We start from the raw sequence: 17,521 nt of genomic DNA on the forward strand, positions 1-17,521 counted from the left end.
TTGCAAATATCAACTTATTGTCTGGCTGAAGCTACTCTCTGTGGATATAGCTTGACTAGGTAACGACCCCGGATACGTACGCACATGATTTGAGGCGTATCTAAAAAAGCATGAACTTCAAGGACAATAAATTTTTCTTTCCAAGAAGATATCGGTCTCGCTCTCTGCTTTTCCAGTCGTCAACTTAGACGAACGCAAGTTCGAATTTTGCACTCGTGAATATTTGGTCGACGTTTAATTCGAGTAAAAGTGTCTTTTTTCTTTTTTTTTTTTTGAACAGATTCTGAATGTTGTTGTCAGATGCAGGATTGGCATAAAGCTGCATCATATAACCAAGGTTTTTAATACATTATTTCTATGGAGATTTTGCTGGGACATTCGTTATAAAATATAGGTCATCGTGAAACATGGGGATGTGTAATTGAAGTTCCACTCTACTTTATTAGCATTACATGGATTGTATACTGGTATTATACTCCATTTCACTTGGATTAGGTTCATGTTCTTTTTCTTGCTACAATAAACTTACTGATTTGGTGGTGACATTCTAATTACGGGGTTATTGATGTGCTGCAACTAACCGGTGATGAGAAATTCTGGCAAAACCTCTACAATGATGATCGTTGTAGCTAATGCAGCTTGAGTTCATATGATGTAACCAGTGATCATCTTATTAAAAACAGTTGCATTTAAAATGTGAAATCGTACAATACAGTTGAACCCCGCTCTAACGAAACTGATGGGGCACGGAAAAAATTTTGTTGAAGCGAAAATTTTATTGTAGTGAAATTGAAGAAATATAGCTGATCTGAGCTAGCAAAACAAAGGAACTTTTTTTCTCAAAATTCAAAAAATGTCCACTGCTTCTTAATCTTTCCCATCAGCGTCACGACGTGATTCTCACCCATGCATAGCGAGGTCATAGTGAAAAGCACACTGAAACAACCCTTAAAACCGCCTTCCTGAACGAACCACAGTTGCAATAACACATCAAAAGTATCTGACAACGCCGAGATGGAGGCGGGGTATTGTGGAGTGGCAGCTTTTGCATTATTCTATGCCATTTTTATCATTCATCACTCGCGGCTGGCTGATTTTGTTGATAATGCGGATGAACAGCTGCTCTGATTAATTACCACACTGGCCAAAGGCAAACATAATAAGCATCGGAATCGGAAAAAGCATTGTTCTGTGGTTTCACCCAGCAGCTACGTGAAGGAAACCATTAACTGAGCAACTGAGCTTCAGCTTCGGATCGTCTGTGGCTCAAAAGCAAGCCAGCAGCAAAAGCAGGGCCAGGGCAGTCTCATTGACATTGCTATCGAGCAATGGCGGCGCCCACGCTTGCTGAACAGCGGCGGTATAGCGGCGGTTTCTGCTGGTGCAAACGCGTGATTTAGACTTCGTTGACGCATTTTCAGGCTCTAAAAATGCATCGAAATGTTAAAGATTGGGTTTACTGCATAGCAGTAAGAATTTGAGCCTGGAATCGCCTCGTAAAATTTTGTTAAGGCGGGACAATCAAAGAAGAAGTGTTCGTTGTGGCGACAATATTTAAGCATTGACTCTTATAAACTGCTGACGGGGAATTGTGAATTTTTCGTTAAAGCAGAAATTTCGTTGAAGGGGCGTTCATAGTAGCGGAGTTTGACTGTATTTTTTTTTTTTTTCAAATTTTTATATGCTGCATGTGCTATTATCTAAGTTCGATGATCCCAATCAACAAGTGTGCATCACAATAGGCATGGTTAATTACTTAACATAATCGTTTATGATATTTCAACATTGTAATGTGCTGTGTCAAGTTAGGTTGAGGCACGCTATTAGTCTCTGTACATGTGCCAAAGAGGTGACTATCAATATCGAGGGTTTTGTCATAGTTCGACCTTTTGATTGATATATTCTTCGGTCCCAGGCATTATTTTTATTTATTTACAGATTACTGTCAATCCCCCATGGGGATTATTACAGGGGTGAGCATCACTGTCACAACTTTTGATGTTTGAAACGAGAAAAATCAGAATAATAAAGAACACATAATCACTGAACACAGCAGTACGGCATAGAACGATCATACATAGTTATTTGAACGATAACCAAGTACAAAGTACACCAATGGTACACCGACAAAGAAACAAGAGTCGAGAAGAAACGAAGCACAGAAAGAAGAAAACACAGATCGGGTATTGTTATCAAGGAACCATATTAAACAATAAATATATGCAGACAAGTGCTTTGGTATGACAATTGGAAACAGGAAGGACTGCGTGAAGAAAAACAGGTGATCACTGCACATGCTAACTAGGTTAGAATAGATCAGTACCTTCAATTACCTAGTTTCATAAAGTTCTCTAATGTTGGCTGCTGTGTAATGACTGGATTCAGTGTGTTCCATTCTCGAATTATGCGTGGGAAGAGCGAATAGGAAAAAGTATTATTACTAAATGAGTAGCTTCGTTTCATGTGTGGCGAATTATGGGGCCCGTTTAATAAAAAATAATTTGCAACATATTATATGGCCTTATATGTTGTGTTACATGACACAACAGCCGTACAACTAGTAATTTCATTTATGACTGTAGGAAGTTTAAAAATTGGTTGTTCCACTCATCCAAGAGTCATTTTCCTCTTGCACTAGCCTTTTTTCTTCATTGCTTCTGAAAGTGACCTGGAAAAATTTTGACATCTACAAATCATTGAACTTGTGCATTTCTTAAATGCCCTCTCCCTGCATAGCTATTCTATCCTGCCCTTGTATTTTTTCATTACTTGTGTTCACTTAATAAATTGAACACTATATTCAAAAGCCAATTATTATGTTTTGCTGACTCGGCTGTTTTGTCGTAGCTGTTGGGTTCTTTGGCATCTACGTAATTGTTTTCTGTTCAGCTTCTTTCATTTTTCACAGTAGAATTTTATTATATATTACCCCACTGTTTACTCGCTAAATTTCTTTTTCTCAGTTTCAATCTCAATCATTGCATCTACGTATACTTTTACACTTAGCATAAAATATGACATGAACTTTTTTTTTTTTGCCTTCCCTCCTTATGCATGGCTTGTCAGGTCTCTACACTGTCCGGAAAGAAAAAAGTTTATGATGGGTATATATTTTTATGCTTTTATATCTAGTATTTATTCTGTATAGTGATGTGAATTCATTCTGTATGGCAGGTTTCATTTGAAACATGACATTTACCGTGCTTTTTGTAGTAACGGCATATTATTTATATATCCTACGATTTCCTCTTTTCATTTTCTCTCCACAGCACACACCATTTGACGGAATGGTTCCTGTTACCTGTGCTCATTATGTACATTTGACATACCTGGCAACAAAACTTAATCCGGTAAGTCCTCACTGTGGTCAACATAGTTTTTTTTTCCCAAGACTAACAAAGCCACTTGCAGGGCAACTATGATTCTCACATTTTAGGTGCACTTTTGTTTTTCCTCTTAGAGTCTGAAACGCAAAAATTGTAAAATGTCCACTGGACTAATTTAGTTTACATTTGTTACATTTGAAAAAATATTGTGTTCTGATGACTATGGGCAGAATACTTTTGTTTCACGACATAAAATTCCAAGATTGAAATTTTCAACGTTTCGCAAATTTGAAACCTATGGGGGCAAGAAGTTTGCAAGTCTATAGCTATACACCAGGAACAGCTGTCAGAGCCCTGTAGTCTTATTCTGTTACAGAATAAGGAAAACACTGGTATCATACATAATGTGCAAGTTGTTACACTTTTGCAAAAGTTTTGCGAATTTCATGTTCAATAATTGCTAGCATACTTTAGAGCAGTGCATAATTGATCAGTTTTACTTGAGCTAGATGTAATAATAAGTGCAGTTATCATCAAGTTTATATTGTTGCCTAATATTTATACGTAGTTATCAAACTTTTGTGTTTCAATACGGTAATCTTGAACTATTTCTTGTCAAAAAAAAAACCTTTATACACCAAACATAAAAGAAATGTCTTCTGCAGTCATTAGTTTTGAGTGTTTGTATTGTAAGTGCAACAGGCTCATGGGAATTAGTGCAGTGGTTGGTGGGAAAGAAGGCTTACTAATTTTCATGCTATTTATAATGAGCTCCTCAACTAGAACTTGCTCTCGAGCACAAATGGAAGTTGACAGGTTGTGCTAAATGTTATAATTCTTGGAAACGCATTTCAGGACGACGGAACTGTTCGAGCTGCCCTACCCGAGCCAGAAGAGTTGCAGTTTCAGCTCAACCAAACGTTGGTGTCCGAGATGGAACGTGTAAAGATGGAGTACTACGCCTTGGTGAGACCATGAACTGTTCATGTTGGTTAACTTTCACTCAAGTATGCTCTGATGTGCCAGTAATGCGACGATCCAGTCACTGATTCATTTTTTTTTTGCATGCATTATGATGTCTTTCCAGGATAGGACAATCTGATGAAGAAGTAGAACTTTTTTAATTGAAGAGGGCCAAAGTTTACAATTTCAGTGAATTCTGTTTAGCAGCACCTTTTAATGTGCAAAATGTTACCTAGAGAAAGAAAACAAAATAAATTGAGCATACTATGCTACTGTTTCTTAAGCCATGAAGCTGTTTTATTTTAACCTGTGAGTAGCCGGCTTTCACAGCACAAAACCAACTGTCCCAGCTTATAATATGCCATGCTGTCATTCCATATTGAGTGGCCTGTAGGTGTCCTTTGCCATGTTTTCTTGATTTAGACTTCAAAGGCAAGAAACAGAATGATATTGTGTAATAACTAGTCAAACCTTTCAGTTTGTTTAGGTTGCTATTGTTTGTTCATTCTGATCTTGGGATTCATAAATTAAACATTTCAGTCATCCAAAGAAGTAATTAGTGTGAGCGGGCTGTTTTCCACTGGACTTGTTGGCAATGATACAAGTGTGTGCTGCAAAAAAAAAATGTAGAATGACTTTGAATGACATATTAAGTGCGAATGCACTTTATAAGCGACACTGAATCCGCCGTCCGCGGTGCGCCTCCTCCTCTCCTCTCGCAACGGCGCGAGGAGCAGAGAGGAGCGTCTGTAGCAACGGCGCAGGGACGTCACACACCACGTGATTGCGTGCGCTCCGCCCTTTGCTCCGTGGCTGTGCGTGCCCGCGCAGCCACGACTTGCTCGAGATCGGCAAGTCGTCATAGGTACGGATCCATCGCAGGCATCAACCTCGACTGCGATACCTCCAACAACGAGTACAACGCAATCGAATGCAAGCATTGCACGTGTCGTTGAAGATGTCGCGTCGTTTGAAGACGAGGCAGGACGGCGAAGGGCCCGTGATGCCGAGCGCAAACGGGCGAAGCGGGCCGCGGACGTAAACATCATTATAGTGCCAATTTACTCTCACATATATGCGTAACCTCACCAAGATTTCCCGAGAGGGTCTAATGGTTCCTGGGAATCGCAATGTGATCACACGGGGGAGCTTACGTTAACTCACTGGCGAATGCCAACGGATTTTAACTTTACTCCCCCTCATAGCATCACCCCGTGCAGTTCACCCTCGGGGAAATGCTTGGGAGTTTTTTTATCATGAAAAACACAAAGCCCTTTGACTGCATTTTGAGCCACTACATTAAAGTGCTGATAGGCACCTCTTATTTCTTGCTCCATCATCCATATGTTTGCACATCAGCGTCAAACAAGTGCTTGAGAAATTCTAAATCGCATCTTTTATCAGATGCGAATGCATTTCTTAGTCGGGCTGTGTCAGGCATCTGGCATTGTTTGCGGCAGTTTCCGCGCACTGGCAGGTGTTTTCTCTCCAGTCTCACTTTCTCTCCCATAGCAACAGCGGTAGGCACACGCTTATCCTCGCTCCTAGCAACATGAGCGTGGGGTGCGAGAGAGGGTAGGAGAGGGTAAGTGCAGTGCTTTGCCACTCCTTCTCTTGCCGTACGCTCTTTCTCCTCCCTGTGCCCCACTTTCCCATCCGCTTGCGCCTCGATTGATTGATTTGGGGGGTTTAACGTCCCAAAACCATCATATGATTATGAGAGACGCCGTAGTGGAGGGCTCCGAAAATTTCGACCACCTGGGGTTGTTTAACGTGCACCCAAATCTGAGCACACGGGCCTACGACATTTCCACCTCCATCGGAAATGCAGCCGCCGCAGCCGGGATTCGATCCCACGACCTGCGGGTCAGCAGCCGAGTACCTTAGCCACTAGACCACCGCCGTGGGGCATCCACTCGCGCCTCACTCTCAACCATTCGCTGGCTGGGCACCTGTCAAGGATATACATCCGGAAATGTGTGCTTGAGGCCACTGTGAAGTGCCAATGCCGATCCCAGAATGCTGTTTGTTTTGTTCACTTCATGGTATTCTTTAACCGTGCATGCTACCTACTAGAGGTGGAAACCGGGTTTCTCGCGTCGGAAAAACACCACGTGCGGCAAACAGTACTATTGGCTGCACGGTGAAAAAAAAGAAAACATTATTCTTCTATCGCTGGGTTCTCGCGTGCAAAATGACGTTATGGACGCTACGCAATGCATTCGCATTTCCTCACGATTCCCTTCGGGGAAATGGGGGAGTTTTTTGTTGTTACCGACATAAACCGCTGATTGGTGTCTGTTGACTTGTTTTTCAGGCAGGTATCATTCGCGAAGCGTTTGTGGGCACCTTGCATCTTTTTCAGTACCAAGCACATGTTCAGTGTTCATGCATAAATGCCAAATATGTCCGTGCCAGCATAGTAGCTATTACTATTCGCAGTGTAAAGGCATCTTGAACATGGGTCTACAGCTCTTCCCATGCTTACTTGCCAGTAGCCTCTGTAAGTATCCTGGTGGTTGTCAGTAGGCAATGTAGACAGTTCTATGAGCCGCCTGCACCACCATTAACCATTAGGGTGTCAAGTGCTTTCCCCGTGTATTCGGTGATGTCAAGACAAGTTAAGTTGCTGTCGGAGTGAGACATTAACAGCTTTAAATTCAAACCACAGTGTAATAAAAATAATTTAAGTGTGGACACTCCTCTCGTCGCGACTGAGAGCGCGTCTAAATGTTTGCCTTTGGTACACGCAACGGCCGCAGTTTCGTTGGGGGCACTGCGACATGGGGGCTTAAGAAACCAAGGGCGACGAGGTGAACGCGTGTTTTCTTTTTGTTTCGTTTATTCACAGTATTTTTAACCGTGCATGCTAGCTACTGGAGCTGGAAACCTACACTGCGTTTCTCACGACAGAAAAGTGCTATGTGCGGCGAATGCTGCTATTGGCTGCACGATGTAAAAAAAAAATATACATTGTTTTAACGCTGAGTTGTTTTAACACGTGCATAACGTCGTTACGAACGCTACACACACACACCTCGTCTTCTATAGTAGATGCGCCGGCCTCAGTTGCGTGCTGGGCGCTACAACATGAGGGCCGAGAGGGAGCAAGAGGCAAGACATTACCTGGAGAGGCAAACATTATCTGGACACGCCGTCCGGCGGAGTCTCCATACCTAAGTTATTTTTCTTACACCGTGATTCACACATTAAATTTTTGGCAATTGGTGATATATATTTTTCAAGTGCTTAGGCTGGAAATTCAAGCAAAAGCAATTCCTCAGACTTGCTAATTACTTTAACTAAGATAAATAATGTTCATTTGGCAACACAGCCTTTTTGTTGTAGCAGTTGTCTTGCAACATTTGATTCTCTGAATAGGTGGTCTACAGAGGGGCTGAAATTTATTTATCATTCTAGAAAAGCACAAACTTTTTGTGCTGTTCTGCCACATCAGGAAAATCACAAATGCGAGCTTTATCTTGCTGTTCATTGTATGAAAACGAGACCCATTGCAGAATATGAGTTCAAGCAGCCTTTGAGCAAATGGCTTAACCTGTGGGGGAATACTTTATGTTGATAAATGTCCTCAGGCACGGTGGGGAATGAAAAATGTACAATATACTCAGTCACAGTGCACGTCCATTTGCTGGTCTTTTCTGGGTACGTTTTCAGGTGGCTGCATTGCATCTTCTTTTTTTTTTCTTCTTCTTCTCTTGAACAGTGTGACAACCTGGATGTGGTATGTGATGTCTTCACCGGCTACGGCAAGGGCTTTATGAAGCCGGTGCGAATCCATCCAGAGGCGTTCTTGCAGGTTGCAATCCAGCTAGGCTACTACAAGCTACACAGAAAGTGAGAATGTTATGCTCTTAACAACCCCTGGAATCTTCAAAAGAGTCTTCTATTACCTCTAGAGAATCTGGTAATAGCAGTACAAAAGCTAGAGCTGGCTCAATGGTGCAATATGTACACAGGAAAAACCATTTATAGTGATGGAAGTGCTGCTCCGATTGCTCCAAACTGTTCCAAAAGATAATTGCTGCTCCATGCCGTTCCGAAGAGTAATTTTTGTCAGTAATCGCAAAATGACACTGAGAGAATACGAGTGACCAACAAAATATTTGTTTACTGTCATCCCAGTGTGCTACTAGTGTAGCACACTGGGACTAGTGGTTGTGAATTCGTTAGGTGACAGGAAGTGGCAAATTATGCATATAGCTCATTTCGTTGTTGTTTTTCTTTCACTCTACTACCGTGTAAACCAGACTATAGGTTGAGTGGGAATATAGGTCGACCCCCCAAATTCAGGTTACTGAAAAAGAAAAAAAAAAAGGAAAAGAACCCAAAATTGCCGAACGACATTTATTTGCGAATTGGGCGCACCCCACCCCTATAGTCGGAGCTCCCCTCAACCACTATCGCAACTGTTTCTATTCGTCAGACAAAGCACCACTGTCTTCTGAAGACGAGAGTTTTTTGCTGGCCGTCTCCCTCAGTGCGTTGTCTTCCATGCCATACAGTGAGTTGCTGATTAAACATTTCTTGAAAGCATTTTCCTACATGGAATCTGGCAAGGAACGCCAGGTGGAAAGCACCCAGTCACAAACAGTCACAAGCGGAGGCCTCTGTAGGCGACCCGTCGGTGTCTTTGGGTTGTCACCGGACATCCACTTTTGATACTCCAGCTGCACTCGGTCCTTGAATGGCTTGTTTAGCGCAACGTTGATCGGTTGGAGGGTGGACAACATACCACCTGGTATCACGGTAAGGTTCGTTTTTCCATCACCCAGTGCGCGCTTCACAGCGTCGGTTAAGTGACCACAAAACGCATCTAACACCAGCATGCTGCAAAGACGCAGCAGTGCACCTGGCTGACGGTTCCAGACTACTAGTATCTATTCGACCATCATGGCCTCGTCCATGTATCCCTTGTTTTTATGCGAACGACAACACAGGGCGGAAACACTTCCTTCGGTATTGTTTTACGTTTGAATATGATGAAAAGCAGAAGCTTTGTACCATCTGTCATGCATGCCAGCATGACGATGAAGCGCGAGTGCTCACTGCCAGTAAACAAGTTTAATATCTTTGGCGCCAGGCTGCATGATCATGGTCGATGAAGGCATGTCAAACCACACGGGGCTCTCATCGTCATTGTCAATCTGCCCCATCATGTAGTTGTTCTGCTCCCGAAACCGGTTAACGAAGCCCTGAAAGTTTACAAGCTTGTCCTCATACTCGTCTGGAAACTTCTAATGATTGATATGTGGGGTTTAACGTCCCAAAACCACTATATGATTATGAGAGAGTCTGGAAACTTCTGACAGATGGATGTGTGCCACAGGAAAGAAAATTCTTTGCATCTCATGAATCGACGCACCCAAGAGTTCGGTGCACGATACTCTTCTCTCGTGAGCCCAGCTTCTCGAGCGAGTTCCACAGCTTTCTTGCGAATGGTATCCACGGTCACTGGCAGCGAGCATGCATGAACTTCCCTCACGAAGCTCCCTAGCATATTCTCCAGCTGCGGATGAACCGCATTTCGCCCACGAAATGACATTTTCCAAGGATTGCACATCTGCAGCTTCCCTTTCTGCACCCTCCAATAGCGCACGCTTTTTTCTGATACACCAAAGCGGCACTCGGTAGCCATATTCCCATTCACTTCTGCGAACTCAACAACCTCTAGTTTAAACGCAGCTGAGTACTGCCTTCTCGTACCGCTACTCATATTCAGTGAACGAAAGAAAGACCGTTAAAAATGAAACACAATGTCAAGTGGAAAGAGAACTTGGAACAGATCAGAGGCAAATCACGAACACAAGAACACAGACAAGAGAGAGAAAAAAAAAAAAAACTGCTATTGGATTTGAATGCGAATATGGCAGTGTCCAGCTTCTCATGCACATGCAAGCCACATGTTGCCAAACAGTGGCTTGCACTGTGGTACACTGTCGGCTAGACACCGCTATATAAGACGAGGGGCGACTTTAGCTCGTTGTTTTATTGAAAATATCTCGACTTATATTCCGGTTTATACGGTATACATGCAGGCTGATGTGGTGAAATGTGACAATGTGCAGGACTGCCTTTATCTCATACTGATTGTCTGCAGCTTATTTTGCAAACGTTATATGGCATGTTGGCTACCTCTAAAATGTGGCGCGCAGCTTTTATGGTTTGATTTGATTTCTGCCAGAAATACTAGTATTTTAAATTATAGCTCACTTCAGGGCACAATTTTGACAATCTGCCATTGTTTGCTACGTGTAATATACATTGATTGTTGTCTGTTAAACATATTTTATAACAAACATTTATATTTGCAAGATACTTCGACAATGTACTAAACCCCAATTAATGTATGGCAAATCCGATATTTGCTTCTCAAACACCAATAGGTGCTCTAAAAACTATCATTTTTTCTGCTCCGAAAACACATTGGAGCAAGAAAAGTATGTTCCAAAAATTAAAAAGGCTCTTCCGTCACCGCATTTACATTAAAAACTTTTGTAAGCCGAGTTGAAATTAAGCCAATAACCTGACTTTTAATTCGGCCCAAATGCCTCATCAGTATGCACTAAGCTGCTGACTTGGCTGCACCTGTTAATTTTTATGCTGTCTTGCTGCTCAATTGTTTGGTGTGTGTCATTGTGACGCAATCAGAAATGTGGGCTGTCTCTACATTAGCGTGTCTCGAGTGGGAGTGACAGGCGGTGCCAAAATGCCGTCGTGTCTTACCTAACTCTTTTCAATCTAGTGCACTTTAGCCCATCACATCTTCTGAGGAGTATAAGTGAGTTATTTCTATTTTTCTTCAGTTGTTAGGCTTTGTCATATCCAATTGTCAACATAAGGTATCATTAAAAGACTGTTAGAAAGCGCTGTTTTCTGTTATTTAGTGATAGTTCATTGTCAGGACTGAAGTGAATAAGGCAGTGTGCAGCGCATTATTGGAAAGTTTAGAATATTTTCATACACCTAAGTGTTCTAAATATGTGTGAATCCACAGTTTTAGAAGTGCATTCAGATGGTTTAGCTACCTTTAAAATACAATGACAAAATTCAAAGCTGTTCTCAAGTCTTGCATGTGTGTGCAGTTAGCACTGTATACTAACAAGTTCACGCTTTCCTGCAATGCATGTGCATCTGAAGACCGGCTGCGACGTACGTGACAGCATCAACACGAGCCTTCTATCACGGCCGTACAGAGACGTGTCGGGCCTGCACGCCTGAGTTGGTGGATTTTGTGAAGGCTGCCACAGATGGCACCACTTCGGTGTGTATTACGTTATTGCATTATACTAAGCTAAACATTAGTCTGATTTGTTGCTAGCAAAGTAACATAAAAAAAATATGGGGCATAAGCGAGTACTATTGTGTAAGGGGCAAGCATTCGCTGGTGTAAGAAGTCAACGATCAGACGAGTGGGTTTTCGTGTCATTGGAATCCTAAAATAACGCCACTACTACACGGCAAATGATAATAAGGAGCTGAGGTAGAAGACATTGAGAGCCAGTTTTACAGCAACTAGTCTTGCAATTATTCGTTTGCTTACTCATTAATTGGAACACCTATTTGCCATTAAGGTCAGGGTGCACAAGACATAAAGCACTAGGAAGTACACGACACAAACACTGTCTATATAATGAAAGTATTCAAACCATGAAAAAACAAATTAGATATAATGAAATATCGGTTATAATAAAGTAAATGAAGAGTACTCTTACAATGGATGCAGTGCGATGAATATACTTTCATAATGAATTTTTGGGTATGACAAACTTTGCTTTTTGTAAGATGCAACTTCTTCATAACGAGGTTAGAGTGTAGTATGGAAAAAACTTGGCATCTTTAACCAGAAAAGGGAGGCACTGAGAAGGCTTTATTCCTTCTATTTCATACATCCCTGCGATTTAATGGGTGCGCATTTGAAAGAATAAAAGCGAAATGCAAGTGCGTGAGCCAGCCATTAACAGCTCTCACTCATGCTAAGGTTTCATATCTAGTACATATGTGATCAGAAGCTTAGTCGGTGGTAATAAGGATTCGTCAGTGCATTCCTCTCTGTTTAAATGTGCCACATTTTTTAAAATCAAACTTTCAATTGATAGACTATAGAGCACTTGTGTAGTGTACTTTTTTGTGCTTCGTCTCTTGTATGCACTAACCATCATGACTACATTGTAAGTAGCCCATTTTGCAGAAATTACTTTACCCATCTGCTTTTATTTCGTCGATTGCCAGTTAAATTTCATACCACCCTTCTGCAATCATCCTTTTTAGTTTTCTTGTGCTTACCCTTGCCATTTTGGTTGAGTTTGTTGAAGGTAGGACAACTTTAATTGGCAGAACAAAAGCATTTTAGAACAAGAGGCATTTCATGACCTTTTGGTTGAGAGAAAGGGCCCATGCATTATGGTATCATAAAAAGGTGGCTTAGTGATGCAATGTTCTTACAGAAGGTTGAAGATATACACTTGGCATTAATCCTTTAACCATCACTGATCTAGCAATACATTCTCTAATCTGCATTCGAAAATTCGCGACATAGTGCAAAGCTGGTGAGAGTTAGCCCGATTGTGCTGGTTGTGCCATTTGTAGATTCTATCTAGGAGCCCTTATTTTTGCTTCTTACTGTGTTGGTACCTATTGAAGAGCACGGAGTGACCATGACAACCTTTTCTGCTGGAGAGGTGTGTCTCTCCGCATTTGCTACTCTCTCTGGCTGAGTGATTATGCAATGCGCATACGATTACTGTTACAGCTGTTGTTCTGCCATATTCACAGGTTTTCAGTTTATTTAGTTATTTATTTGTATTGATGTGTGACTTATGACACATCAAGTTGAGGGACACGCGTCATTGCCTGTTCAACAGATCAACACAACTCGATTGCTGCCTTTCACACGCTCGCCACAACCACAACTTTGCTTGCTGTTGTCAGCAGGAAACTAGGTTGTTGTGGGCCCTTTTCATCTCTACTCATCATACTGACTTCACATTGTATCGTTTCTCTGTGTTTTACGTGAAATTCTTGAAACCAACTCTACACTGGGAGTTTACATCACAGCCAGAAACACCAGACAGTGAAGGTGTTAAACCAAGCATGACGTACTTGGACTTGCAGCAACGATACGTGTGAAAGTTCAGTAGCAAGCTAATGTTCGGTGACCACTACGTCAGTGAGAAGTGAAAATCTCCTCAGGCGCAGCTCTCATGGTGTACACCCGTAAGCAAAAGTATGTGGACTATCTCTGCATACCTACCGTATAAACCGGACTATAGGTCGAGTGGGAATATAGGTCGACCCCCAAAGTTCAGGTTACCGAAAAAGAAAAAAAAGGAAAACAACCCAAAACTGCCGAAACAAATTTATTTGCGAATTGGGCGCACTGCACCCCAATCGTCAGAGCTCTCCTCAACCACCATCACAACTGCTCTTATTCGTCCGACAAAGCATCAATGTCTTCCTAAGACAAGAGTTTGTCGCTGGCCGCCTCCCACAGTGCGTCGTCTTCAGTGCCATCCAGCGAGTTGCTGATGCAACGTATTTTGAAAGCATTTTCCGCCATGGAAACCGGCAAGGAGCGCCAGGGGGAAAGCACCCAGCCACAAGCCGTCGCAAGTGGAGGCCTCTGTAGGCGGCCCGTCGTTGTCTTGGGGTTGTCGCCGGAGATCCACTGTTGGTATTCCAGCCGCACTCGGTCCTTGAACGGATTGTTTAGCACAACGTCGAGCGGATGGAGGGTGGACGTCATACCACCTGGTATCACGGCAAGGTTCGTTTTCCCGTCGCCGAGTGCGCGTTTCACTGCGTCGCTTAAGTGGCCACGAAACGCATCCAACACCAGCATGCTGCGAAGACACAGCAGTGCACCTGGCCGACGGTTCCACACCACTCGTATCCATTCGAGCATCATGGCCTCGTCCATGTATCCCTTTTTGTTGACACGAACGACAACATCGGGCGGGAACACTTCCTTTGGCATTGTCTTGCATTTGAAAATGACGAAGGGCGGAAGCGGAAGCTTTCTACCATCTGCCGTGCATGCCAGCATGACGATGAAGCGCGAGTGCTCGTTGCCAGTGGACAACAGATTCACATCCTTGGCGCCACGCTGCGTGATCGTGGTCGACGAAGGCATGTCAAACCACAAGGGGTTCTCATCGGCGTTGCCAATCTGCCCCATCATGTAGTCGTTCTGCTCCCGAAGCCGGTTCATGAAGCGCTGAAAGTTTATGAGCTTGTCCTCGAACTCCTCCAGCAACTTTTGACGGATGGATGTGCGCCGCCGGAGAGAAAATCCTTTGCGTCGCATAAATCGACGCACCCAAGAGTTCGGTGCACGAAACTCTTCTCTCGGGAGCCCAGCTTCTCGAGCGAGTTCCACGGCTTTCTTGCGAATGGTATTCAAGGTCATTGGCAGCGAACGCGCATGAACTTCCCGCACAAAGTCCGCTAGCTTATCCTCCAGCTGCGGATGAACGGCACTTCGTCCACGAAACGACATTTTTTGAGGATTGCACATCTGCAGCTTCCCTTTCTGCGCCCTCCAATAGCGCACGCTTTTTTCCGATACACCAAAGCGGCGCTGAGCAGCCATATTCCCGTTCTCTTCTGCGAACTCAACAACATCTAGTTTAAACGCAGCTGAGTACTGCCTCCTCGCACCGCTAGACATATTTAAAGAACGAAAAAAAGGCCACTAAAAATACAGTGCAATGTCAAGCGGAGCGAAAACTCGGAACAGATCGGAAGCAAATCACGAACACAAAGAAAACAGATGGAGAAAAACAAAACAAAAAAGAAGACTGCGATTGGATTTGGATGCGGATATAGCCGCGTCCGACTTCACAAGCACATGCAAACCACATGTTGCCAGACAGCGTCGCACTTTCAGCTAGACACCGCTATGTAAGACGAGGGGCAACTTCAGCTTATTATTTTATTGAAAATATCTCAACTTATATTCCAGTTTGTACGGTATGCTGTGTGCACCTCTGCTGTCGGGTGTATTCTTGTGTCGAATTCCGTCAGAGTATAATGCTCTCAACACCTAACCCATTGCAATGCTTTCAACAGGAGCAATGACAAGACGACGTAAACAGAAATTTCAGCTTGCGCTTCTACGCACCATATACTTTTGCCCGTGGGCATACATTTTAATTTCATGTACAATGGCCAGACTGTGGACGAATGCTCAATATTTCATCTGGCTCTAAGATTTAACAGAATTTTCAAGGAGTCTTATTGAGGTAATGAGGTCAAAGTAAGAAATAATGTTTCAAAGTCATGATTTGCATCATGGTGTGTGTTCCCGCATTTGAGTTTGGGCAAAAAAATTGAAAAGATCCGGGACCTTAATTTTTGTTCTGTAAATCTGTATATGATGGCGAGATTTGTCATAATAGCATACACACTGTATTAGTTTATTTGTAAGCTACTTAGTTCTTCACTGTAGTTCTACTTTGTAAAAAAGATTGTTTTTTTTTTTCTGTTCTACAAGCCATGTGTCCAAAAGCTGTACACAGTTTGTGCATGCTGTTGAGCAGCACATACGCAGTTCAGCTTAGTCGAAACATGATTGCATTTGCCATGAAAAGATTGCTGCATTAGAACATTCCTGGTAAACTACAAATATAAGAAACTGAACAAGGTGCAGAGACAACGCTCTATCACCAAAAATAATGCGCACGTCATTTTTACTAGCAGGCAATGGGGGGTTGGCTCTCCAAGGTATCCACTATGTTTTCGTTAACAATGGTGACTGTGGCAATCCAACCACAAAGCTGAGCTAAATATTTCCCCAGGAAGAAGAGAGAAAATATTGTTACGCGGCAGTGGGCATGACACTGCCGTCGCAGACGGATCGAAAAAAAGGAGCGGACTCGCTGCGCGAGATGCTGGCTACTTTTGCGTGTAACAGCTACTTGTAAACAGTATTGTAAATATACATGCTTGTCTCTTCCGTGTATTTGTGATCCCCGTGACAAATTGGTGGAGGTGCTGGGTACGGTTGTGGTTGATGCCGGCGTTGCCGTGGATGGTGCAGACGTTGCCATGGCTGATAGAGAAGTGGATCAGTCCTGTGTTCCATCACGGAAACTCCGATTTTAGGACAACTGCGGAGCTCCCTTGTATAGCTCTTTGTCACTCAGCATGATTACTCACGATTGTGTTCGGTATTGACAGTCTGAGTATCTGGAATATAACAAAGAAATTCAGTGGGCAGTATGTCTTGCACTTACTACTGTGGGCACAAGACATAAGTACTATAGTAAGTGCAAGTACTATAGTAAGACATAAGTACTCTCAGTATAGTAAGTGCAGGTTCTACATGCAGCCTTATCTTCTCACTCACATCATCAAGCCACTGGTGTTATTTGTTTAATCTAATTCCTTGCTAGTGCACTAACCTGGCCAAGCAGCTTTAATGAGCGAAATTCTGTCTCATAAACATCTTGCAGAACTCTAGAGGAATGAGAAAGTGTTTGTAGTGGTTCAAAGTTTGCACTCATTGATGGCAGTGTCAGCTAAAGCATGCTGTGCTTGGTCATAACGCGAGCTTTTTTTTTAAGTGCATGTTTTGTCTCTACAAGTGCCTTTGTACCCAATCTTGCAGCTTACAAGAGTCGTCACGCTCTTAAAAGAATCTGTGCAGAAGTTTGAAAAGCTGATGGTCGAATGCTGCAAGAACCACGGTCAGTAACACTTTGTTGATCAAAGCACTTCGGGATAGTGTGTGTGTGGGTTTTTTTTTTTTTTTTCGTAAAACTGCTGGAAGTATTGAATGTCTCTTGTTTAGTTCCTGTCATAACTTCCTACCACACTGCCCAGTATTCTAGTGAAATGCGATACTTCAACAGTGAAAACTGCGAGGTTGCTGTGCGAATGCAGATTTCCATTTTGGTGCCGCTGTAAATAGTACCGTACATAACAATTCATTGTGGCCAAAACAGACAAGTGTATTATGCTGAACATAGCAGGGAGTTTCAGTTGAGCATTTTCACGGTCTGTTCTATTGACTGGGTGCTTAACGTACCCTTTAACACTGAGCATGTCAGCAGAGCAAGAATTGCTGTCTTTTTTTTTTCTTTTTTGCTAACGTTCTTGGTCTAAATATTTATTTATCTGGCATACATCAAACAGTACCTGCCTACACAGGCCTCCCTTCTGTGTCAAGACTTCCCCTTTCATTAAAAAAAACATTCTGGCTAAGTCAGGGA

The 17,521-nt window shown here is 42.7% G+C and overlaps 1 protein-coding gene across 1 annotated transcript in view; it reads left to right on the top strand.

Annotated features, from left to right (window-relative positions):
• Positions 1-17,521, top strand: part of CROT (Carnitine O-octanoyltransferase) — a 90,126-nt gene that overhangs the window by 62,045 nt on the left and 10,560 nt on the right. Inside the window, exons 9-13 of the mRNA XM_037429424.2 lie at positions 3,270-3,350; positions 4,182-4,292; positions 8,014-8,144; positions 11,448-11,571; positions 16,918-16,996. Of these exons, the coding sequence (XP_037285321.2) occupies positions 3,270-3,350; positions 4,182-4,292; positions 8,014-8,144; positions 11,448-11,571; positions 16,918-16,996 (526 nt within the window). The remainder of the gene's footprint in view (positions 1-3,269; positions 3,351-4,181; positions 4,293-8,013; positions 8,145-11,447; positions 11,572-16,917; positions 16,997-17,521) is intronic.

This window comes from Rhipicephalus microplus, chromosome 1 (assembly GCF_043290135.1).
Source record: "Rhipicephalus microplus isolate Deutch F79 chromosome 1, USDA_Rmic, whole genome shotgun sequence".
Lineage (NCBI taxonomy): Eukaryota > Metazoa > Arthropoda > Arachnida > Ixodida > Ixodidae > Rhipicephalus > Rhipicephalus microplus.